At 45.8% G+C, this 26,218-nt stretch overlaps 1 protein-coding gene across 1 annotated transcript in view; it reads right to left on the bottom strand.

Annotated features, from left to right (window-relative positions):
* Positions 1-25,738, bottom strand: part of SCLY (selenocysteine lyase) — a 38,400-nt gene extending 12,662 nt beyond the window's left edge. Inside the window, exons 1-7 of the mRNA XM_021678966.2 lie at positions 25,552-25,738; positions 22,157-22,269; positions 17,564-17,664; positions 12,188-12,368; positions 4,586-4,713; positions 4,065-4,229; positions 3,033-3,139 (exon numbers count right to left, since the gene is read on the bottom strand). Coding sequence (XP_021534641.1) covers positions 3,033-3,139; positions 4,065-4,229; positions 4,586-4,713; positions 12,188-12,368; positions 17,564-17,664; positions 22,157-22,269; positions 25,552-25,640 — 884 coding nt within the window. The 5' untranslated portion in view covers positions 25,641-25,738. The remainder of the gene's footprint in view (positions 1-3,032; positions 3,140-4,064; positions 4,230-4,585; positions 4,714-12,187; positions 12,369-17,563; positions 17,665-22,156; positions 22,270-25,551) is intronic.
* Between the last annotated feature and the right edge of the window lie 480 nt (positions 25,739-26,218).

Genomic DNA, 26,218 nt, shown 5'->3' with positions numbered 1-26,218 from the left:
TCATGGGTCCACTTTCATGCAGATTTTTTATAGTACTGTAAATGTATTTTCTCCTCCTTATAATTGTCTTAACGTTTTCTTTTTGCTAGCATACTTTATTGTGAGAATATAGTATATAATACATATAACATACAAAATATGTGTTAACTGTCAGCTTATGTTATCAGTAAGGCTTCCAGTCAACAGGGGGCTATGCGCAGTTAAGTTTTATGGAGTTAAAAGTTACACTTGGGGGCGGCTGGGTGGCTCAGTCGTTAAGCGTCTGCCCTCGGCTCAGGTCATGATCCCAGGGTCCTGGGATCGAGCCCCACATCGGGCTCCCTGCTCGGCGGGGAGCCTGCTTCTCCCTCTCCCACTCCCCTCACTTGTGCTCCCTCTCTCGCTGTGTCTCTCTCTGTCAAATAAATAAATAAAATCTTGAAAAAAAAAAAAGTTACATGCAGATTTTCAACTGTGCAGGGGATCAGCACCACTAACCCCTGCATTGTTCAAGGGTCAACTGCAGTTGGGTCATTTTTTTTTTTTCTTTTAAGATTTAGAGAGAACAGGAGCGCACATACACACAAGTGCAAGTGAAGGGAAGGGCAGAGGGAGAGACTCTTAAGCAGACTCCCTGATGAGCATGGAACCCGACGTGGGCTCAATCTCACGACTCATGAGACCACAACCTGAGCTGAAACCAAGGGTCAGACACTTAACTGACTGAGCCACCCAAGTGCCCCAGTTGGGTCAATTTTTAAAAACAATTCACTCTGCCAATCTCTGTCTATTGCTGTATTCAGACCATTTATATTTGATGTAATTAATGTTAGGGTTTAGGTTGCCCATTAAAAGTTTTTTGTTTGTTCTGTTTTTTATTTCTCGGTTTTCTTCTTCCTGCCTCTCAGTGGGTTATTTGAACATCTTTCAGAAGTTCAAATGAACAGAAACCTCATCTCCTTTTACATCCGTCTAGTCCTCCTCCATTTGTAAGTATCTTAAATTTTTCTTCCACATATATTTGGAACCACATCATACAGTGCTATAATTTTTGCTTAAGCCATCAAATGTAATTTCAAAAACTCAAGAGAAAAGCCTATTTTATTTACCCATACTTTGCTTACACTGCTCTTTCTTTCTTTTGATGTTCCCGGTTTCCTTTTTTTACTATTTCCTTTCTGTTTAAAGAACTTCCTTTAGTAATTTTTAGCATAGGTCTTCTGGTGACAAATTCTGTTAGTTTTCCTTTATTTGAGAATGTCTTGATTTTCCCTTTATTCCTGAAGGATATTTCTGCTGCATATAGGATTCTGGCTTGACAATGCTTTCAACACTTGCAAAATACTGCATCACTTCCTTCTGGTCTCCATGGTTTCTGATGAGAAATACACTGCTATTTGAATTATTTTTACCCTGTAGGAAAGGTGTCATTTTTTCCTCTGGCTACTTCCAAGATTTTTCTTTGCCTTTCATTTTCAGAAGTTTAACTGTGTGCATTGGCATGGATTTCTTTTGGTTTATCCTGCTTGGGGTTTCTTTAGCTTCTTGAATCTGTAGGTTTATGTCTCTTGCCAAATTTGGGAAGTTTTCAGCCATTATTTTTTCGAGTTCTTTTTCATCCACCTTTTCTCCTCGCTTCCTAGGATGTCAATGAAATGACTGTTAGATCTTCTCCTATAGTCCCCACAAGGTCCCTGAGGTGTGGTTTTTTTCCCCAGTCTAGATCCTCCCTGTTGCCTAGATTGGATAATTCTATCGTTCTCTTTCAGTTCGCGGGTTCTTTCCTCTGTTGCCCCTATTCTGCTGGTGAGCCCATCCATTGCACTTACTTTGGTTGCTGTTGTTTTTAGTTCTAAAATTTCCACTTAGTTCTTCTTTATATCTTCTTTGTCCTTGTTGGCACTTTCATGCATTTCAACTGTGTTCATAATTGCTCGTTGAAGCATTTTTCTTGTGTTGCCTTAAAACCTTTGTCAGATAATTCTGACATCTTTGTCATCTCAGTGTCAGCACTGGAATCTATTCTTTTTTTTTTGTTCAATTTAAGATCTTTTTTGTTCTTGATACGATGAGTGGTTCTCAGTGGAAACCTGGATATTTTCATATTATGTTATGAGAATCTGGATGTTACTTAACCCTTCTGTTTTAGCTGGCTTCTTTTGACACTGCTGTGGCAGGGGAAGGAGTATGCCAGCTCATTGCTGCCAGGTGAAGGTGGGAATCTGGGTTCCCTACTCAGCCTGTGTCAACATGCAAGGGGAGGACACACCTTGTCAGTAAAGCTGTGGGTGGAAGCCCTGGTGGTCTCCATGGACACCACGGTGAGGGTACCTCATTACTGGCTCCCTACTAGGCCCCCTCTGACACACCTGGGGTGGGTATGAGAAGATCTTGTCACAGGCTGTGCAGGTGGAAGTCTTGGGCTCCCTGTCCTGCCTTTGCTGGCTCAGGCGGGGATGGCAGCAGTCTACCATGTGGTGACTGGCCAGAGTAAAGTGGGTATTGTCTAAAAGTTCTCCGTCTTGCTAGGCTATCCTATTCCTGGTCCACTGTCTAGTGAGAGCTGGCTTTGGTTGGACATTTTTTTTTTCTGCCTTCATTAGTGTTTCTGAGTTACAGGCCTCATCAGCTCTAAGTCAGGGATAAAGGAGGCAAAAGAAAACCCAGGGAACCCACTACCATGTTGTTCCTTTTCTCCTTCTTGTTAGAATTTCTGATAGTTGGTACCACCTCCTTCCCTGGTCACAGTATCAGCTTCTATCGCAGGGACACAGGAGCTATCAGAAAGGAAGCCAGGTGCTACTGTGCAACGCTGCTCATCCCACCCTCATGAGAAGAGCAGCACATCTCAGCCAGGAGGCTCCAGCTTTGAATCATCCCCATAGAAAGTGAAGATCTGTGAATGGGCAGAATCTATCAGTGCAGCAAATTCTGACTCAGTAGTGAGGTAGAATGTGCTATTACAGTTCTTCTAAGAGACAAAGAAAAGTTACTGCCCTACAGACCAACAGGATGGTCAGTAGGCCAGAGACTGCGTTAACCTTCTATCTTACCCTGGCCTGAAATTCCGTTCTTGTCCACCTCCAAACAGCATAGGGTACAGAGGGGTAAGTTCACCAAGCCCTCGGACGTAAAGTGCTCCAATCCTGGGACCATAGAACTGAAAGGAAAAGTCAGTCATTTATTCAGCAAGAACCTTCTGAGTTACTACTCTGTATGCGTGCTGAGTGCTTAGAGGCACACAGAGAAATACTCTGTAACCCATGGCTCCCACAGCTTGTGCTACCCATCACCACTCTGGACATGTCAGAATCACAAAAGCCTTGGGGGTGCAGGGCAGAGCCTGGACTCTTGTTCCTAGCCTGGGGCAGCACAGCTTGACTGCACATCACAGAACAGAATTTGTAAAAGGAGAGGGGCTGGAACTAGAGATTGCCAAGGGCTTTTCCTGGGTATGACTCCATGTTTTCAAACAGACGTTTTGCAAAAATCATTAAATGCCACAGTGTCGGGTCAGCACACGTGCTCCTTTGGAAACTAGCTGAGCACCATGCTTCAATGTAGAGGACTACAAATATTTCAGGTTCTAGTCAGCTGCCAGAAAGATGAGTGAAGTCTCAGAAGAGTCCTCAATACTGTTTCCTCTCTTCCACATTTAAGGTAAGAGCTGGTAAAACAAAACCTTTGCAATCAGGAGCTGCACTTTAAATCAAGTTAGAGAAAGCAACATCTTGAATCTCACATCTTCCATCCTTGGGGTGGGGGCCTATGAGTGGGCTGATGAGGGGTCTACAGGACCTCTCTGCCCACTGCAAAGAACACTCAATATCTGGCTGAAGCCACCTGCCTTATGTCTCACCTGAGGCCTCTAGGTCCTTCCACAGCCCTGCCTGCCCACCCCCTCCTGTCTCGAGTTGGGGTGCTGCTGGTCTCTCCTTCTTCAGCTTGTGACGGTGGGGGCTGCAAATTGCACCACTGTGTCCCCCGACAGCACTGGACAACAAGTGGATGATCAGTGGTGCCGTGGGCTCTGCTCTAAGGTGAGCCTTGAGGTCACGGAAGGAAGGAAGCCTCTGTGGACGCACCTTGTGCCCAACGATGGTCAGGAAGTCCACACCCAGGTCCTCCACATCCACGTGCCGTTTCCCCAGCGCCTGGGCTGCATCTGTGTGTAGCAGAACGACCGGCAGCCCGGAAGCTACCCGCTTCTGGTTCAGGGCTTTAATTTGCTGGCTGATTTCAGAGATGGGCTGAAGTAGGGAAAAATAAACAACTGAGTATGTCTCTTTGATTTCATGAAAACTGAATGAAAGAAATAAGGAGTCATTACTGAGGAGAGTAGGAGGAGGAGGAGAAAGGAGGGAGGAGGAAGGGGGGAAGAGGAGGAGGGAGGAGGAAAGAAGGAGGAGGGAGGAGGAAGGAAGGAGGAGGGAGGAAGGAAGAAGGAAGATGAAGACAACGACGAAGACAAAAATGATGAAGATGAAGATGAAGAAGAAGGAGAAAGAAAAGAAGAGGCCCCAGGTGAGATGCATGAGAATATCAAGCAGAGTCTGGGCCCCCTTCAATCCTCACTAGATTTTTCTTAAAAGGATAAGTAACTCACCATAATGACACCAGTCTCGTTATTGGCCAGCATGATAGTCACGAGGCACGTGGCCGGGCAGACAGCTGCCAGGATGTCCTCAACCTCCACCTGCCCATTCACCTTGGATACTGGCACAAAGGTGACTGCTGAGGGAAAAAAAACACACATACCAAGGTTAATCTTATAAAATAACCTCTTTGAAAGTTCATTTAGATACAGCCTAACAAAAGTATTTTCCATATTTAAAAAGTAATTTATTGTAAAAGTTCAGAAAACTATAAGGAATATAAGCCACCCTTCAACACAGCACATGGATATAGCCAATGTGAATGCTCCTTTAAAGCAGCTTCAGTTGCTGAGTTTGTTCTGTGGAACACACTCTCCATTCTGCTGCTGAGGGGCCCACAAGGAGGTAATACACTCTTAGTTCATGAGCATCTATTTTTCAAAAATTTTATTTTAATTCCAGTATAATTAACATATGGTGTTATATTAGTTTGGGGTCTACAATATAGTGATTCAACACATCTATCCATTACTCACTGCTCATCATGGTAAATCTACTACTAATCCCCATCACCTGTTTCCCCCATCCCCCCACCCACATGCCCTCTGGTAACCATCACTGTGTTTTCTATATTTAAGTCTGGTTTTTGGTTTGTCTCTTTTTTAATTTGCTCATTTTCTTAACTAAATTTCACATATGAATGAAACCATATGCTATTTATCTTTCTCTGACTTATTTCACTTAGCATTATACTCTCTAGATCTAACCATGTTGTTGCAAATGGCAAGATTTCATTCTTTGTTATGGCTGAGTAATATTCCATTATATACATCATCATCTATCTTCTTCTTCTTCCATCTATCAATGGGCACTTGGGTTGCTTCCATGTCTTTGCTATGGTAGACAATGCTGCAATAAACATAGGGGTGCTTATATCTTTTCAAATTAGTGTTTTCATAGTCTTTAGGTAAATACCCAGTAGTGTGATTACTGGATCATATGGTAATTCTACTTTTAATTTTTTGAGGAACCTCCATACTGTTTTCCACAGTGGCTGCACCAGTGTGCATTCCCGCCAACAGTGCACATCCTTGCCAACACTTGTTTCTTGTGTTTTTGATATTAGCTATTCTGGCAGGCGTGAAGTGACATCTCATTGTAGTTTTGATTTGCATTTCCCTGGTGATGAGTGATGTTGAGCATCTTTTCACATGTCTGTTGGCCATCTGGAGGTCTTCTTTAGAGAAATGTCTGTTCATTTTTTAATTGGATTATTTGATTTTTTTGGTGCTGAATTGTAGGAGTTCTTTATATATTTTGGATATTAACCTTTTATCAGATGTCATTTGCTAATACCTCCTCCCATTCAGTAGGTTGTCTTTTTGTTTTGTTTATTGTTTCCTTTGCTGTGCAAAAGCTTTTTATTTTGATGTAGTCCCAATAGTTTATTTTCCCTTTTGTTTTTCTTGCCTAAGGGGACATATCTTGAAAGAACCTGCTATGCTCACGTCCAAGAAATTAGTCACTGCTCTCTCTTCTAGGATTTTTATGGTTTTGGGTCTCACATTTAGGTCTTTAATCCATTTTGAGTTTATTTTGGCACAGCATGTAAGGAAGTGGTCCAGTGTCATTCTTTTGCATGTAGCTGTCCAATTTCCCCACCATTTGTTGAAGAGACTTTTTCCCATTGCATATTCTTTTCTGCTTTGTCGAAGATTAATTGACCATATAATTGTGGGTTTATTTCTGGGTTTTCTATTCTGTTCCATTGATCTATGTGTGTATTTTTGTGCCAGTACCATACCGTTTTCATTACTTCAACTTTGTAGTGTATCTTGAAATCTGGGATTGTGATACCTCCAGTTTTGTTCTTCTTTTTCAAGATTCCTTTGTCTATTTGGGGTCTTTTGTGGTTCCATACAAATTTTAGGATTGTTTGTTCTAGTTCTGTGAAAAATGCTACTGGTATTTTGCTAGAGATTGCATTAAATCTGTAGATTGCTTTGGGTAGTATGGACATTTTAACAATTATTTGTTTTCTGAATTCATGAGCATCGAATGTCTTTCCATTTGTGTCATCTTCAATTTCTTTCATCAACTTCATAGTTTTCAGAGTACAGGTCTTTCACCTCTTTGGTCAGGTTTATTCCTAGGTGTATTACTGTTTTTGGTGCAATTGTAATGAGACTGGTTTCTTAATTTCTCTTCCTGCTGCTTCATCATTAGTGTACAGAAATGCTATGGGTTTCTGTATATTAATTTTGTATTCTGCGACTTTACTGAATTTGTTTATCAGTTCTAGCAGTTTTTTGGTGGAGTTGTTAGTGTTTTCTATGTAGAGTATCCTGTCGTCTGCAAATAGTGAAAATTTTGCTTCTTCCTTACCAATATGGATGACTTTTATTTCCTTTTCTTATCTGATTGCTGTGTCTAGGACTTTCAGTACTCCTTATTTTTTGCATACCTATTACTGGTTTTTGATTTGTGGTTACCGTTAGGTTTAAATAGAACATCTTATGCATAATAGCAGTTTGTAGTAAGTTGATGGTTGAACCCATTCTAAAATCACTAAATTTTTCCTCCTCTCCCCCACAGATTTTAGGTATGTGGTGTCATACTTTACATCCTTTTATTTTATGAATTCCTTGACTGATTTTTATAGATATACTTAATTTACTGCTTTTGTGCTTCCTACTTTTCTTATTCTTATTTATGGTCTTTCTACAAAAAGAGTCCCCTCCCCTTTAACATTTCTTATACAGCTGGCTTGGTGGTATTGAATTCTTTTAACTTTTGTTTGTCTGGGAAATCCTATCTCTCTTTTTATTCTGAATGATAGGCCTGCCGGATAGAGTATTCTTGGCTGCAGGTTTTTTTCTTTCAGCACTTTGAAGATATCACACCAGTCTCTTCTGGCCTGCAAAATTGCTGCTGAAAAATCAGCTCATAGCCTGATTGGGTTTCCCTGGTATGTAATTGTTTTATCTTGCTGCTTTTACAATTCCCTCTTTATCACTACTTTTTTGCCATTTTAATTACTATGTATCTTGGTGTGGCCCTCCTTGGGTTGATTTGGTGGGAGCTGTCTGTCTCCTGGATCTGGATTTCTGTTTCCTTTCCCAGATTCGGGAAGTTTTCAGCTATTATTTCTTTGAATACATTTTCTGTCCCCTTTTCTCTCTCTCATCCTTCTGGGATCCCTATGATGCCAATGTTATTACTTTTGATGGTGTTACTGAGTTCCCTTAATCTACGTTCATTTTTTATTATTCTTTTTTTTCTCTCTTATGTTTAGTTTGATTGCTTTCTATTACTCTGTCCTCCAGGTCGCTGATCCATTCTTCTGCTTCCCCAATCTGCTATTTATTCCCTCTAGTGTATTTTTAATTTAAGTTATTGAGTTTTTCATCTCTTCTTGGTTCTTTTTAATGTTTTCTTTTTGTTGAGGGTTTCACTGAGGTCCTCCACTTTCTTCTCAAGTCCAGTGAATACCTAATGACCATTACCTTAAATTCTCTATCAGGCATATTATTTACCTCCATTTGATTTAGCTCTCTTGCCGTGATTTTGTCCTGTTTTTTCATTTGGGACAGATTCTTCCGTCTTCTGATTTTGTCTAACTCTGTCTGTTTCTATGTGTTAGGAAAGTCAGCTAGGTCTCCTGCTCTTGAAATTAGTGGCCTTATGAAGGAGAGGTCCTATACTGCCCTGCTGTGTGTGGTGTTCCCTGTTCACTAGAACCTAGGGGTGTCTCCTATGTGCACCCTACTGTGTGGCATTTGCCTTCAGTCCAGTTGTCTGCAATGGCTGTCTTTGCCTGTTGTAGACAGGGTTTGGTCCCTGTGTTGTTAGTGGGTGGGTCTGCAGGAAAACGTGGGGGTGTGACATGCAGTACCAACAAGGTCTGCACCAGTCCCCTGCAGGAAGGGACCTGCAGCTGCCCAGGAGAACTACCCAGGCCAGGATGGAGGGTGTGGGTCCACAGAAGAGTGTGGGGTGGGGTACACTGTTAGCAAGCTAGGTGGAGAGTGTTGCACTACACTGGTTCCCATGGGTGTCTGTGTATCTGGCTGGGAGCTGGAGGAGGGAAATGGCATCTGCCGGCTCCTTTGTTCTTGGGGAAGTCTCCCAAAAGATACCATGCCCCTCCAGCAGACACTCCGAGAATAGTAAATAAATCTCCCTCCCATACACCCAAGGAGTTTATCAAACTGCTGTTTCTATGCTGTATTTCCATGGGGCTGTTAGTTGTACTGTCTCTGTAAGGGTGGGACTTCAGTTTCCTCTTCGTCTCCCAGCTCTGCCAGAGCCAAGCCTGTTGATTTTTAAAGTTCTAGGTGTTAAGCCCCACTGATTGTAAGAACTCACAAAGTTAGGCCCCTCTGGTTTTCAAAGCTAATGTTATGGGGATCCATCTTCCCAGTGCAGGTTCTTCATACCTGGGGTTCCTGGATGGGGTCTGCTCTTCTCCCCTCTCTGAGCCCATGGTGTCCCTCCCCCCATGTAGAGTCCCACAGGTCCATCTGGCTTCCAACCCTGTCTCCGCCCTTCCTATCCTCTTCAACATGGCCTCCTCTCTACATTTAGCTGTGGAGAATTTTTTCTGCCAGTCTTCAGGTCATTTTTGGGGGTTATTTACACTGATGTGGATATTATCTAGGTGTATCCATGGGACAAGGTGATCCCAGGATCTTCCTACTCCACCATCTCCATGAGAGCACCTTGACGTACCAAGTACTTAACCTTCACTCACTCGACATGAGCCAACACTCGTTAATCACCTACTAGGTTCCAGGCACTGCTCCAAGCTCTTATAATCTCATTACTACAGATGAATAATAAGTGAAGGTGACTGAATCAAGATTTTGGTTCAAAATGGTATAAGACAAATGCATCCACTCTCCCCTCAAGGCCCTAAATGAGAGAACAGATGTTTTCTAAATCAGGGGTATCACCTGTGGACAAGGAATTTTGAGGAATTCCCAGAATATAGAAAGATGGTGGCATTAGATTAATAAGAATAGGAAAAAAACACTCAGAAGAGTAATAGGCGAAAACTATGAAAGGATGTAGTGATCATCCAAGTGCAGAGTGCACAGCATGGAGCGTGAGGAGGGCGAATTGCTGAGGCAGGCAGGGGCTGGTGTGATGACCTAGCACCCCACCACATCCCCTGCAGGTGTGTGGCAGGAGCACTGGCTGTGACTGAGAAGAGCACCATGTGTCCGAGAGAGGACTACAGGCTGGGCGGGCTCCAGGGATGGGGTAGGAGCCAGAGAAGGGCAGAGCTCACGTATCCACTGCAAGACTCAAAGGAGAGCAAAAGAAAGGCCGCTCTGGCTGGGATTACTCGTCTTGGGCACTTGGGTGGCTCAGTCGGTGAAGCGTCTGCCTTCGGCTCAGGTCATGATCCCGGGGTCCTGGGATCGAGCCCCACATCGGGCTCCCTGCTCAGCAGGGAGTCTGCTTCTCCCTCTCCTTCTGCCCCTCCCCCTGCTCTCTCTCAAATAAATAAAATATTTTTTTTAAAAAAAAGGATTACTCGTCTTTTTATTAAGCACATGAAAGGATGCTCAACATCATCAGCTATCAGGGAAATGCAAATCAAAACCATGAGATACCACTGAGCACCCCCTGGGATAGCTATAATAAAAGATACAGACAATCGCAAACGTTGTCGAGGATAGAGAAATAGGAAGCCTTGTGCCCTGCTGGTGGAAACATAAAAGGGTGCAGCTGCTTTGGAATACAAAGGTCACCTCAAAAGGTTAAACACAGAGTTACTCTGTGACCCAGCTATTCCTCTCCTAGGTATAAACCCAAGAGAAATAAAAACATACATCCACACAAGAACTTGTACACAAAGGTTCATAATGGCATTATTCATAATGCCAAATGATCGTCAACTGATGAATGGATAAGTAATGTGAATATTATTTATATAAATTAGAATTCACATAAAAAGGAATTTTATAAATCCATAAAAAGAAATTAAGTACTGGTACATGCTACATCATGAATGAACCTTGAAAACATGCTAATTGAAAGAAATCAGTCAAAAAGACCACATATTCTATGATTCAATCCATACGAAAGTCCTCTGAAATAGGGCAATCTTTAGAGACAGGACATGGATTAGTGGTTGCCTGGGGTTGAGGCAAATGGAGAATTACAGTGGGTGGGTACAAGGTTTTGGGGGGTGATGAGATGTTCTATAACTGATTATTGTGATGGTTGCACAACTTGGTGAATAAACTAAGAACCACTGAACAGGACAGGGAGAAGCAGAGTCCCTGCTGAGCAGGGAGCCCGATGCAGGGCTCGATCCCAGGACCCCGGGATCATGACCTGAGCCGAAGGCAGACGCTTAATGATGGAGCCACCCAGGTGCCCCTTATTTTATTTTTGTAAAGATTTTATTTATTTATTTGACAGAGAGAGACAGCTAGAGAGGGAACACAAGCAGGGGGAGTGGGAGAGGGAGAAGCAGGCTTCCCACAGAGCAGGGAGCCCGACATGGGACTCGATCCCAGGACCCCGGGATCATGACCTGAGCCGAAGGCAGATGCTTAACGACTGAGCCACCCAAAATCTGTGTAATTTAAGCAGGAGGTTAAACTCAACAGCAACTAAGAATGATGTGTCACCCTTCCGTGTAAGTACAGAAAAATAAGAAAGACAGAAAAAAAAAAAAAAACAACAAGGAACTAAAAGAAAAAAGAGCTGAAATAAAAAAGTAAGACCTGATCGATCTCTTTTCTTAAAGTAGTGCATCTAGGTAAGACCAGAAAGAGAAAAACCCTTGTAGTAGTCAAACAGGAAAATCCATAGAAAGGCTTCATAGTCAAACAGAGCACTATGTTACAGTCCTTTATCTTTATGATAAAAATACTTTCCCTCGATTCACCTTCAGGTTTCCAAGCAGATTAGAGGGGCAGAGAGGAACGTCACTTTGCTTAAAGGAAAGTATTCACCTCGGCTGTCTTGGGGGAGAAAAGGGCTCTTAGTTTTCTGAAGTTTGTGGTCTGTGCCCCGTGTCTTGAGACTTCATAGCATGGGAAAAGCGAAAGGTCAGAGTCGCTGCCACGGCTGACCAAGCCCACCCTCCCGACCCTCAGCCTGCCTGGCCAGCCATCTGCCCCCAAGCCGCCCACCCGCCTGGCGAGGCCTCCCTCCCCTGTGCTGAGATGAAGTCGTCCAGCAAGAGCACATTCATTCTGGTGTTTACCCCCTGACACTGAGGTCTATTTGACCCTTGTTCCTCCTATCGGAGGAAGAGGAAGCCAAGATTTAATCATTGCAATCCAAGTGAAAAGCTCGGTTTAGCATTTACAGGCATACTATTTCAATACGTATATATTATATACAAGAATCTGAAGTATTGTTTACTTGATAGATCTAGACTAGATCTCCACGTTGATGACCCATCTTTTCCCTAAGGGACAATCTGGCAGCATTCACTGGTTCCCGTGTGGGGACAGGCTATGTGACCTTTGCACCTGCGGACGGCCAGGGAGGCTGCGAGCGGAGGGTAAATGATTCACCTGGTCCTGGAATCAGTTAGCGGTCGTAAGCGGAGCTGCCCTGCAGAATCCGCCAGGCTGGTCACTCACCGGCCACCCGTTCTTCCACCAGGTGCTCCAGGGGCAGACGGATGGAGTCGTGTTCCACGGTGCAGGTGATAAGGTGGGGCGTGGCCCTATCCAGTGGGCTGCACAGCTCGGCCAGGCTCCCCTTGGAGGGGCGGGTTTGGTGGAAATGTTTCACCACGGAATGAATTACTAAGTTGTTTGACTGCAGAGAGCAGAAAGAGCATTTACGACACCTGGGCTAAGGGGACAGCGAGAGTAGCACTTTCTGACTTCATTTTCCTTGTGACTAACATTTAAAAAAGGAAAGAATGGTCTTGAAGACATTCAGCTTTTGAGCTGCACATCTGAATGCCCAACGACAAAGATTTGGGGTTTCAACCTTTCAAAAATGTCAGAATTCATTTCCAGTCAATTATGCCTGTCTTATTAAGCAATGTTATGAATTTTTAAATTTTATAAATCTATCGAAAAAGAATATTTTGTCCAGGTACCCACTGCTGATGGGAGTATAATCTGGCATATTAAGGGCCATTTGGCATATCTATCAAATAAGCCCTCTGACCCAGCACGTCTGTGTCTTGGACTTGATCCAATCACTACACTTGCATAGAAGCAAAATGATGTACAGAAAGGTTGTTTATTAGGTGTAGCACTGTTTGTAACAGCTCAACCTCGGAAAGCCCTTCAGAGTCTACCAATAAAGGGACTTGTTAAATAAATCATGCAACGCTGCTCAATGGACACCAAGGTATAAACATCAAGGAAACGCCTTATGTGCAGAGACCAAAAGATCTCAAATACAAATACACTTGCTAAATAATAATAAAAAAAGGTAGCAGACATTATATACAGTTTTCTACCCAATTTGTATAAAAAAGGGGAAATACACACACATTTGCTCATATATGCAAAAATATCCTTGAAAGGGTAAACAGGGAAGGAGATAAGAATATATAAATCTACATAGTTATTTGCTTTTAATGCATAGACTCTCTGGAAGACACCAGGAAGCTAACAATATTGGTTTCCTGTAGCCAGAGTGGATAACTGAAGGGTTCAGGGTAGGAGAAGACTTAAAAAAAAAAAAATTTTTTTTTCTCTTATTTTAAATTATAACATATATACAGAAAAGTGTATAAAATATAAACGTAAGTTTAACAGAGAAGTAAGGCAGTGAATACTGAGTGACTGTTACCTGATCAAGACAGTGGACACTGCCCCACGCAGAAGCACACCGGGCCCCCCTCAATCACTGTGCCCTCCCCACCCCCACGGAGCTGACTACCACCCTGATTTGTATGGTAATCATTTCCCTGCTCTTCTGGATACTCTGACTTCCTATGCAAGCACCTCTAAACAATACTGTTTATTTTGTCTCCTTCTGACCTTCATATGAGTAGAACTGAACGAACTTTTTCTCAGTAAAGATCCAATCCCTTGGAGCATCTGGGGGTACCCCACGATGGGGGAGGCAGCGCTTGCGCTGTGCTGAGGTGCCCACGTGCTGCCATCCTGTGTGCAGAGGACTTAAGACAGTGTCCAGCTGATGGCACGCCAAGGCAGCCCCCTCTGTGGCTCACCGATGGGCGACACATAGGATCAGGCAACAGTGAGGTGGTGGTCGGGGACGAATGACTCAGATGGATTTCTCCAACCCATGGATGCTTCCTTAGAGGTCCCAGGTCATGCCCTTGTAGAAAATGCTGCCACACAGCCATTCTATCCAGAGGAGAGGTTCCTTTGGGGCTCCACGTGGCTGCAGAGTCCCTACAATCCCATTTAAGGCCACCGTGGATGGTAGTGTAAAAGATGACCCAATGACTGTGAACAGGACGGAGATGCCCAAGCCCCTCCCACGTGCTGCATGTGTCTGTCAGTCGCTGCTGAACCCTGGAAATGGCTGCCCTGCCCTGGGCCCCAACGGGAGTACAGGGGCCTCCGTGGGAACCACCAGGTCACATCTGAAAATGCACCATGTGCTCGCAGACCATGAACGTCCTTGGCACCAGATGAGACCAGGATGGCCCTACCAGGCAGCTGGGGCTGAGGCAGCTCCTTGTGGGCAACCAAGAGTCTGGTCGCAGTGGTGGTTGCGGGGCCCAGGGGTGTGGCAGCAGCTCCCCGACCCCTCACTCAGCCAGACCGGGCTCAATGGACCCTTTGACTGACTTCATTCATTCGGCATCTCAAGATCCACGCGCGTTGCTGCAGGTCCCGTGTGACATTCCGCTGTAGGACTGAACACAATGTATTAACATTGGTCCATGCTAATTTTGAGGGACCCCTGGGTTGCTCCCAGTTTCTCCCTGTTGTGAACAGTCTGTACCTGCGCCCTGGTGCGCACGCGCCTCACTTGTCTATGCTACGCCCTGGGAGTGGGACTGCTGGCTGACACTATATGCACGGCTTCAACTTCACCAGATAACAGCCCCTTTCCCAAACTGGCATTCCAGCTTATGCTCGGGCTTACTGCTCTGCGTCCTTTGTCCACACTTACTACCATTGCAATGCTTAACTTTTATCATTCTGATGGGCGTGCAGACGTGTTCCAATGTTTTTTACTCTGATGACGACGCCAAGTATTTTCTTTTTTTTTTTTTTTTTAAGATTTTATTATTTATTTGACAGAGAGAGACACAGCGAGAGAGGGAACAGAAGCAGGGGGAGTGGGAGAGGGAGAAGCAGGCTTCCTGCAGAGCAGGGAGCCCGATGTAGGACTCGATCCCAGGACCCTGGTACCATGACCCGAGCCGAAGGCAGACGCTTAACGACTGAGCCACCCAGGCGCCCGACGCCAAGTATTTTCACATGTAGAAACTGGCGCCTGCTTTGTGAAGCACATACTCAAGTTTCTTGCCCATATTTCCATTGGGTTACCTGCCTTTATATCCGAGATGCTAGTCTTTTGTCAGTTATATGTTGTGAATGTCCTCTCCCATTGTCTAGCTTGTCTTTTTGTTTTCTTCATAGGACTCTTTGATGAAGTAAAGTCTGTTTTGTGGTAGTGGTGGTACCATTTATCAGCCTTCTCCTTTATGGTTAATGCTTTCTGTATCGTATAGAAGAAATTCATTGCTCTTAATCATCACAAAGATATAAACTTATCACCTGAAAGCTTTCTAAATTTTATTTTCCATAATTAGGTATTTATTATGCCCAAAGTTATGATTATTATTTTATGTTGTGAAGCAGAAATCCAATTTCCTTTTTCTTTGTGAATATACAGTTGTCCCAGCACCATTTACTGGAGACCATTCTTTCTTCCTGCTCTGCTATGCTACCTCAGTCATATATGGTGATCATATAATCTAGCATCTGAGCCAGAAAAACTTAAGAATAAGAGGGCACTGGGGCCTGCTTCTCCCTCTCCCCCACTTGTGTTCCCTCTCTTGCTGTGTCTCTCTCTGTCAAAGAAATAAGTAAAATCTTAAAAAAAAAAAAAAAAGAGGGGCGCCTGGGTGGCTCAGTCGTTAAGCGTCTGCCTTCGGCTCAGGTCATGATCCTGGGGTCCTGGGATCGAGTCCCACGTCAGGCTCCCTGCTCTGTGGGAAGCCTGCTTCTCCCTCTCCCACTCCCCCTGCTTGTGTTCCCTCTCTCACTGTGTCTCTCTCTGTCAAATAAATAAAATCTTAAAAAAAAAAGAATAAGAGGGCACTAAATTATGTCAGGACAACACGTATATCCTGGGACTGTCCTGAGCAAACCAGGATACATGGCTACCTCAGTCATATGACAAGTGTCCATACATGCATGGCGCTATTTCTGGTCTACTGTCTGTCCCTGCCCGAAGACTGCGTGCCTTAATTAGTAAGCTTCACAGAAGGCTGGATATCTGGTGGAGCAAGCCATTTCACTGTGTTCTTAATCTTCCAGAGGTCTTGACAATTCTTGGCCTTTGGTATTTCCATATAAATTTGTGAGATTCCACCAAAAAAGTGTCAGGATTTTGACTGAGGTTGCACTGAATCTACAGATCAATTGGGAAGAACTGATGTATTTAGAACACTGGGTCTTCCAATCTGGGAGCTTGGTGAATTGCTCCGTTTATTCAGAACTTCTTAGAAGGTGGTATACACTAATATTTCTATTACTTTCTTGGTGGGCGGGGTCTATGAAAAAGGTCTTACAACTTCTTTTTTGTTAGCTTTATTTCCTAAGTATTTGATATTTTTCGTGCTCCGGTAAAAACCTGAAACCGCTATACAAACCTCTATATGGAAACTAAGAGGAACACACTAATGCTCCAGCAAGGTTTGACTTGAAACGGACCACATTTTTCTCCTCCTCATTCTTGAAGCCAGCCCCTCCCCTTCACTTGCTTTTCTGTAGAATCCTTTGTTCCAGGAACTTGGTATCGATACTTAGTAATGAGACTCGGATGGCCGGCACCGACGCTGGTCATGAGACCACTATGGAGACATGATGAACGCAGCTGGCAGGATGCACCAGATTCCTATCGATGCTGCCGGATCCTGTATTTTCCTATGAAAGCCCTGAGCCTTTTACCCCGGGCGGGTCTGCAGTTCTGAAGGCATCAGCCTGCTGCGGCCTCCCTTGCCTGGCAAAGTAATAAACTGTCGTTCCTCTTTATCCCCAAACTCTGTCTTCGTGTTACATTTTGGTTCCAGAGCATAGAGATCGATTTTTGACAACATACCTGCTTGTCACTGGTACATAAAAACATGATTGAGGGTGCCTGGGTGGCTCAGATGGTTAAGCATCTGCCTTCGGCTCAGGTCATGATCCCAGGGTCCTGGGATCGACTCCCGCATCGGGCTCTCTGCTCAGCGGGGAGCCTGCCTCTCTCTCTCTCTCTGTCTCTTATGAATAAATAAATAAAATCTTAAAAAAAAAAAAACACGATTGATTTTTGTATCTAATAACTACTAACTTTTCTTATTAACTCTAATAATCTAGCTGCAGACTCTCTTGGGTTTTCCACATGGACAGTCACATCACCTGTGGGTGATAGTCACGCCTTCCTTCCCAGAAAGGGAGACAGTATTACTATTTGAGCAGAAGCCTTTACACCATCCCACTGTCTTTGAGCATTTCTATCAATCTAAAAGTACATCTGGAATGGGTCAAACCTCAAAATCTTAATAAGGCAAACAATTTAGTAGGGACTTAAAGGGATAATTCCAGGGCAAAATGTAGGGGAAACTCTCTGTTGAAATAACGCAAGTTAATTTACACATTATGTTACAAATGTCCTATCAGACATCTGGAATTTACTTTTAGGATAAGTACTAATTATATGAAGCTAATTTGCAAAATTAGCAAGACCAAGACCAAGATTTACTCTTTTTTAAAAAAAATAATACCAAGAGGGAACCATGTTCTATTTTTTCATATAACTTACAATTAAAAGACTGTGAGCCTGTTTAGAAACTTTACCTCGGTGCCCCCAGAAGTGAAGATAATGTCCTGAGGTTTCCCACATATCATCTTCGCGACGTTCTCCCGAGCTGTGTCAATAATGTCCTTGGCCTTCCGACCTTGAGAGACCAAAATGGAAACTCATTAATGTCACTTCACTAAGCCCAATAAACACATGTTTAAAAGAACAACCAGACATGGGGCTGGTTGGCTCAGTTAGTGGAGTGTGTGACTCTTGATCTCGGGGTGGTGAGTTCAAGCCCCACACTGGGTGTAGAGATGAATTAAAAATAAAATCTTAAAAAAAAAGAACCAGACACGCAGGAACAACTCTAAGTGGGCAATTCTAAGACAACCCATGTCCCGTTAACGTGAACAATAGGCCACAACCTAGGAATCAGCTGATGAAGGGGCAGCAGCAAGATAGGAGCAACTCAGTGACCCCTACTGAGACTTAGTAAGAGGTGGAAACAAATACGGGGGGACACGCGGGAACCCTAAAATCCCCAAAGACGTGGGCTTCCTCTTACCGGATGCTACAGGAGAGGGGAAGCTGTGGCCATCTGCCTTGCTTCCCATTCATCAAGACAGGAGGGTGAAGGGATGAAATAATTTGCTTAAGATCAAGCTGCAAAACAACAAAAATAAGCAAAAAGAATGCTCATGACTCCTCAACACATGGTGCAATGCTGCATCTCAGTGCAGGTCGCCCAGCACACGAGAGAGGTCCCTGCCACAGGGCCAGACCTGCTGTCACACGGGGGCCACGCACCCCAGCTGTGAGCCAGTTCCACTGGCTGGCACAAAAGAAGGGACCAAACTGTATGCGGCAGAGAAAGGAAGGAGCCAGGATGGGAACTGTGACAATGTCAACGGCCATTCTTACTTGGTCTATAGATCAAAGTCTCCAAAGTTTGTTGACTACTCAGCCCTACTTGTAAGAAAAAAAAGTCATCAAATTGTACACTTTCACTCTGCGGTTCAGTGTATGTGAATCACACCTCACTAAAGCTGTCGGAGGGGGAAGGATGCAGAGGGCGCAGACCAACGAGTCCCGGGAACAAAAGCTACTGGAACACTCGGAATCCCGTCCACTGTGGACAGGTCAGAGAATTGCCAGAAATGACCTTGTGGTTGCTCTTTTCATGTACTTACAATTTATATTTTCAAAAGGGATCTAATGCCACTTGAAACAAAAGTGCATACTCAGGGAGATTAGAACATGAATGGTAATGAGATGCTGTCATTGGATTAATGTTCAATCTCTGGCTCGGGACAGTGTCCTTGTTCTTAGGAGACACTGCTTCGGTATTTAGGAGTGAAGCCTCCTGTTTGCAACTTTCAAATGATTCAAATAAATGGGGCAAAGTAGTAATAATTGATAAATCCAGGTAAAGGAATTAAATGCAAGTGTTCACTAGACTTATTTCACCTTTTCTGCAGATGTTACATTCCAAAATAAAACTTTGGCACAAGGAGTTAAAAAAATAAACCAACCCATGAGATATGTGCTAGCAATGGTTCTCTCCCCCACCCCAAGGTACTAATTCAGTCGTTATCTTTTTAACAAGTAATGTCCTCAATTGAGGAAATTGGAATATGGTCTGAATCCAGAGCAGGACCTTCCTGTCATGTTCTCAGGTTTGCTGATGGCACTGTGATGGGAGAAAGTCCCTTCTCTTTCGCACATCAAAGTGTTTCCCCATGATGGAGAAGTACCATGCTTCTTGCAACTCATTCTCCAGAGCTCATGAAAAAGCAGTAAATTCAGAAAGAAAGAGATCAAGGTAATATGGCAACACTGTTGGATCTAGGTAGGAGACACATGGGTGTCTATTTTCTTAATCTTACATTTCCGGAATGTTTGAAGTTGTTAGTGTAACTAAATGTAAAGGGTGGTTGGTAACTGTAACTGACATAAGAGAAGACTCTGAACTCCTGCCTTTCAGGAAGCAAGAGGGATGGTAAGGGGCGTGTGCGGCTTCCATAATCCATTAAAGCAACCCTACTTCACTTGGCTATTCTCACACCAGAGCCCCTCTACCTGCCCCCAGCAAAGGCCCGTTTCTCCTTTCCCATCTCTACCCCTCTCCATTCCCTCTTGAACTCACTGGCAATCAGGTACTCTGGTCCCTGGCCTCCCAAACCTACTCTGACCAAGATCCCCTTGTGCCAAATCAAGGTCCCCGCCTCCTCCCTTGCCAGCAGCTCTCCCTTTGGTCCACTCCCTCCTCCTCCGAGTCCCTTGCTGGGTAGGGCTCCAAATCCAGATGGCGGATGGCCCCACACCCTGGCCAGGTCCTCCGATCCTCCCTCCCTCAGCAACTCAAGACTGAATAACCAGCACCATGCTGCAGACTCTACCGTTCCACCTGGGTATCCAGTAGGCATCTGCAACTACACTTACTCCAAGTTGAACAATGATTTCTCCCCCAAACTTGTTCTTCTCAGCCTTTCCTATCTCAGTAAATAAATGGCACCTTAGTCCTTGCAGGGGTCTGGGGCCAAAAGCTTTGGCTCTTGCCTTTCTCATACCCCATTATCCAACCCATCAGCAAATCTTGTAAAGCTCTGCCATCCAAAATACCCGGAATCTTGCTTCACCTCTGCACTGCCCAGCCACAGCGGAGTCAAGGCCACCGCTGAAATATTCCCCTAGAAGGCTCCCAACTCCACTGACACCACTGTGGTCCACTCTCTAGGCAGTGGCCAAAGTAATGCCCTGAAAACCCAATACACTTTGTACCCTGTGCCTTATCCCTCACCAGAACAGTGCTTGGCAGGCAGTAAGTACTCAACCAATACTGGTTAAATCAGCTGTTCTCAAAATGTCATCTGGGAAGCCCTTGGGGCAGGGGCAAGGCACTTTCAGGGCTCCACAAAGTCAAATCAAGTTTCATAATAATGCTAGACATCATTTGTCTTTTTATACTCATTTTCTTGAAAGTATATAGTGAAGCCTTCCGGAGGCTACATGATGTGAATATTGCAACAGACTGGATGCAGAAGCCTTAAGCTGCGTAAGTCCTTGTGCTTAAGCTCCTGTTATGTGGGGGTTTCTGTATCTCACAGCAAAATGATATATTTTCTATACTTGCTCATACACAGTTTTTCTTGAGGGTTGAGTATAAGAAACAAAGAAACCATACTGCACATCAGGTTTCATAACATGCCTTCCCCACATGAACTAGATGCTGCTAGATCATTGATCTAGTCCACACCATGGCTCTGACAGGGCCCGGAACTCCACTTAGGGCTTCAGCATACTCAGTGTGATCAGTCCTTGACTGATGGACACTGAGGTTATTTCCAGCTTTTTACTATTATAAGCAAGGCTGTGATAAACATCTTGGGTATCTAAACTCTTCCCATATGTCCTTAACGTTTTTCCCTAAAATAAATTCTCCCAAAGGAATTATTATCATTATTAAATCATAATATTGTGAAAATAATTAAACCATTCTATCATAAAGGTGATTTTCTTTCTTTTCCTTTTTTCTTTTCCTTCCCCCCGCCCCCCCACTTCTACCTGAATATCAACAAGTGAACGGCAATGCATACTTCAGTTATGGTTCTTAAGAAATGAAGGCTGTCAGGACAACTGGAAAGCCACTGACAGGTTTCATCCGGTCAAGAAGGGGAATTTCTTCTTCAGGGTTATTCCTAAACTTCTTTATAAGAAATGTTTTCTATTAGCATTTAATTGTCCTCCGTATTCTCAAGATTAATGCATCAGAAAGTACAGTTTTGCTAGAGGAAAAATTAGATACAAGGCAATGTCCAGAAGATTAGCCAGAATACACGTACCAAATAAACCAACAAATAAGTTAATGAATGACTAGTACCTGATTTTGAAAAAGCTTTTAGTTATCAAGTTGTGAAGCTCATACCAAACAGATAGGAAAACCCATGAAAGCCTGTAAAGTTGGATATAAGTATTACTAAATTCTAGGGCTTGGCAACAGTGTCTGAAAGCTCTTGTAGCTCCTCATAATCCACAGTTAAGACAGTTTACCTTAATGATCTCTGGTAAGTATTAAATAAGAAAGGTACAACTAGCTGGCCATCTGAAAAACATAATGTAACTGTGACAGTGACATAAAACTACTGATTTGCAACAAATCATTTTCCAAAACCGCCAATTTAATGATCTACATAAAAACAAGAATAAATGAGAAATAAAAATATTTTTATTATAATGAAAATAAAGAATTTTAAAATAATTTTCATTTTTAAAAAAAAGGCCAGGGTTATATGCAATCCTGATGATTTAAAAGATCTATTTTGTAAAGTTTTTAAGGATCCACTGAAACAGATACATGAAAGGGTTTTAATGGGTACTGTTACTACAAATAGCTCTTAACAAGACATCTTTTTTATCTGGGTAAGGGGGACGGGACAGTGTATTAAAAATGAAAGGTTATGGTATCAACAGGCTCAATGGACAAGTTTGGACTTTTCTGAAAACCAACCAGCCAAAAATTACACCTAAGGTTTGCAGTGAACAGAAAATCTATTCAAAAGCAAGTGATCACATGTGGTGTACAATTTCTCTAAGACTGCCTCTGCCCCCCCCATATCTCCGGATCTGTGAGCGCCTTCTAGCATTACCTGCTGGGTAAGGACTGCTGGGATTTCCCCAGGCTTCCCTCATGGCCTCGGTCATGGCCTGGATGACTTCTGGCTCAAGGGGGGTGGTTGCATTATAGTCCATGTAAACTTTGCTGCTGGAAAGAAAACACAGATGTGCCCATTAGGGACAAGGAGATGGAGTGTGGAAGCACAGCTGCACTCTGTCGGCTCAACAAGCAGATACTGTCAAGGTCGGGGTGGTCCCCTGCAGAACCACCGTGCAGCCTTCCGCACTCTGCACTCGGACGGCTCCAAATCTTCATGAAGTATGGAAAAGGTATGCATAATTTCCAACAATCCCGTATTTGCTAGTTTCCTTTATAATCGCTAGACCATCCATGTAGATTTTCAAAAGTTCTTTCCACCCGGTGGTAGGATCAATGGCCTGCTGAGCCTCGAAGCCTACCTGACTGCTCTGAAGGACAGACCTGCTCCTCTCCTCCAGATGGAAGGAGGGGGGAGCGTGAGCGCCCAGTGAGCCGCACCTTCCTGAGGGCTTCCTAATTTCTTGGGTAGTTTTTCTTTATTTCTCTGTAGTCTCTGGCCTGGCGGAAGGCTCAGGTGATCTGGGCACTCACGCCTCCCGACACTGTCCTCTTGGCTCCCGGACCCTGGGCAGGCCTACTTCTCCCCTCCCACTTGCAGTTGCCCTTGCCTAGCAAGACCACACCCCCACCCCACTTTCCTTCATAGGTCTTTGTTCCACCTTGACTTTCTTGTGAAGCTCCCTGCAGCTCTAAATAAAATTACAGCCACCAGTCCCCTTCCTCCTTCCTTTGTCTCTCCGTGGTCCTCCTCAGTGTGTGACTCACTAGACTTGGGCCCTGTTCACTGTGGGCCTCAATAGAAATACGTCAGCTCCAGAAGCTCACAGGCTTTGCCAGTTCCCCTCGCTGCTCTGTCACTTACACTGAGGACAAGGGCTGGCACACAGCAGGGACTGCATTTACGAGAGAACAAAGTGTCACAGAAAAGCACAGCTCCTGAAAGATCCCTCCTAAATAAAATTTATCTGTATATCTTTTTACCAGTATCAGAAACTTTCATATATATACACAGTAGGTAATCCTGCCTAATACTATTAATTTACCTGATCTTAAAATCAGTAACAATGTTTAAACTGATCCACATGAAAATTCAAATACAATTACCAACAGTGGCTGTTAAAACACAGTTGTTTTTTTTAAGCCACAGAGTGTTTTATTCATTTTTATTTTTTAAAAAGATTTTATTTATGGGCACCTGGGTGGCTCAGTCGTTAAGCGTCTGCCTTCGGCTCGGGTCATGGTTGCAGGGTCCTGGGATCGAGCCCCGCATCGGGCTGCTGCTTCTCCCTCTCCCTCTCCCACTCCCCTGCTTGTGTTCCTTCTCTCGCTGTGTCTTTCTCTGTCAAATAAATAAAATCTTTAAAAAAAAAAAAAGATTTTATTTATTCATTTGACATAGAGACAGAGCACAAGCTGGGGAGCGGCAGACAGAGGGAGACGGAGAGGCAGGCTTCCCGCTGAGCAGGGAGCCCGATACAGAGCTTGATCCCAGGACCCTGGGATCATGACCTGAGCCGAAGGCAGACCCTAACCGACTGAGCCACCCAGGTGCCCCCAAACCAGAGTTTTTTAATGCAACATCTTGTCTATAGGTGTCCAAAGTCACCTGGTAGGTTTAAGGCTTTGGGAAGTTTGACCTGCCACCATTGGCCACTCCGGCACTGGGAAACTCCTGGTCCTGCTGTGACTTAAATCTGCGTGTGCCCTGAATTTTGCTTTCACTTCCTTTTTTTTTTTTAAAGATTTTATTTATTTATTTGACAGAGAGAGAGCACAAGCAGGGGGAGTGGCAGGCAGAGGGAGAGGGAGAAGCAGACTCCCCGCCAGAGCAGGGAACCCGAAATGGAGCTCAATCCCAGGACCCTGGGATCATGACCTGAGCTGAAGGCAGACACTTAACGACTGAGCCACCCAGGCGCCCCAGCTTTCACTTCCTATAAATACCCCACATTGGGGCGCCTGGGTGGCTCAGTTGGTTAAGTGACTGCCTTTGGCTCAGGTCGTGATCCTGGAGTCCCGGGATCCGGGATCGAGTCCCATATCGGGCTCCTTGCTCGGCAGGGGGTCTGCTTCTCCCTCTGACCCTCCCCCCTCTCATGTGCTCTCTCTCTCTCATTCTCTCTCTCAAATAAATAAAATCTTTAAAAAAAAAATACCCCACATTTCCTCAAACTACTTGTGTCTGCTCAGCGACTGCAGCTTTTCATTCTGCTGGCAGACTGAAACATTTATGACTTGAATTTCAGATTAACATTTTATAGATAACTCCATTATTTGCTTCCTCCTTAAAATGCTGTCAATATTGGATGGGAAAGCTGGAGTCTATTATGTTCATAACCAAAATATAATAAAAAGGTATGGTGACTCTCCTCTCCACTCAAGTCTCCCTCGGGGGCTTTTTCCCAGATCCTTTTGCTCAGGCTCAACCAAAGTAGACTGCCTAATGAAAGAAATGGTCAGGTTTAGGCCTGGACCCAAATTTTAAAGACACACACATTCCTCACATTCAGGCAGAGAGGATGACCAAAAAAGAGTAAGCAAAGTCCCAGCAAGAAACAAAATGCATAGTTGCAGCAGGCTGAAGAAGCAGCGTGCACTGGAAGGCCTCCCTGCCTACCTCCCCACTTTCCCGGCTGCTCAGGCCAGGAGCCTGGGAGGCATCTGCCTCAGTCCCTCCTTTGCCTACACCAACGCATCAGCCAGTCCTGCGGCTTCTGTCTCGGTACCCCCACTTCTGCGCGCCACCGCGGCCAGCACTCCGGCCACACAATCTTACAGAAGATCCCCAGCGTTTCCCCGCTTCCTCTCCTGTCCCGCACCCACCCGCCCCTAGAATGCATCCCGAAGTCCTTCCTGAGCTCCGTGGCTCTGCCCCCTGACCTCAGCTCCGCCAAGCCCCTGCTGCCCACGTCCGCACGCTCGGTTCTAGCCCCCGGGCCTGTGCAGCGGTTGTCCCCCTTCCCCGGGCGCGCGCCCCCAGAACTTGTGCGCCGACTCCCGGACGTCACCTCCGCGGGAGCCCTGCCCAGGCCGCGCCCCACCCGCTGCTCCTCCCGGCTCGCACCCCCGACGTAGGCCTCCCCGCCGACCGGCACCGCATCCCCGCGCGGGACGCTCAGGCCTGCGGTGACCGCCAGCTGGCGACCCCTCCGGGCGGGACGCCTTCCCCGGGGAGACCTCCGGCACTCACCGGCCCCCACCGACCTCCCCGCACCACCCACCCCCCGCCTCCGACCTCTCCGGGCGGGACAGCCCCACCCCTCGCCCCGCGGCGCCCCGAGGGCTTCCTGGAGGAGGGCGCCGGCCGCTTCCCCTCACGGAGCACACCTGTCCGGCGGGCTCTTCTCTCCGCGGCCGCGTGGGTGACTCGCCGCACGCCCCCGCGCGTCCCTGCTGGTCGCCACCGCCGCCTCCATCCCGGCCCCGCCGCGGCTCGGCCCCGACCCGCCGGCACCCAGCACCGCCCTGACCCACGGACCTCGCGAGTCTCGGGGTGCGCCTCCGGGAGGCTCGGCGGCGGGGGCGGGGCCGCGAGGTCCGGGCCGCGTCCGGATTGGCTGCGCTTTGCACTCCGGCCAACCCTGGGGCCGGCCCCTGCGGGATGCCGACTGGCTGCGCGCGGTCAGGTGACGGGGCGCGTCACAGGGGGCGAATCACGGAGGCCGAGAGGCGGGCTGCGGCGTGGGGGGCGGGCTCCTCCGCGCCCGGGACCGCGAGCGCGTCCGCGGGAGCTGGCCGGGGTCGGGCCCTATCTCGGTGTCGTTGCAGCGCCGAGAGGCCGGGTCTGCAGGGTCCCGGGCGGCGTGGGTGACACGCAGTCGGCGGGAGGGGCGCGGGAGCCAGAGCTGAGGAAGGGCTGCCGGGGCCTGGGGCCGGCCGAGGAGCGCGGAGCGGGGAGGGGGCTCGAGCTGTGGACACATGCCGTGTGAGCCCGGGCGGTGGGCACGCGTGACGCTGCTCCACCCTGCCGAGCACAACAGGAGTCCGGGTGCAC

The sequence above is a fragment of the Neomonachus schauinslandi genome, chromosome 3 (assembly GCF_002201575.2).
Source record: "Neomonachus schauinslandi chromosome 3, ASM220157v2, whole genome shotgun sequence".
Lineage (NCBI taxonomy): Eukaryota > Metazoa > Chordata > Mammalia > Carnivora > Phocidae > Neomonachus > Neomonachus schauinslandi.
The sequence above is the reverse complement of the archived record's forward strand: the minus strand, read 5'-3'. Positions and strand labels throughout refer to the sequence as shown.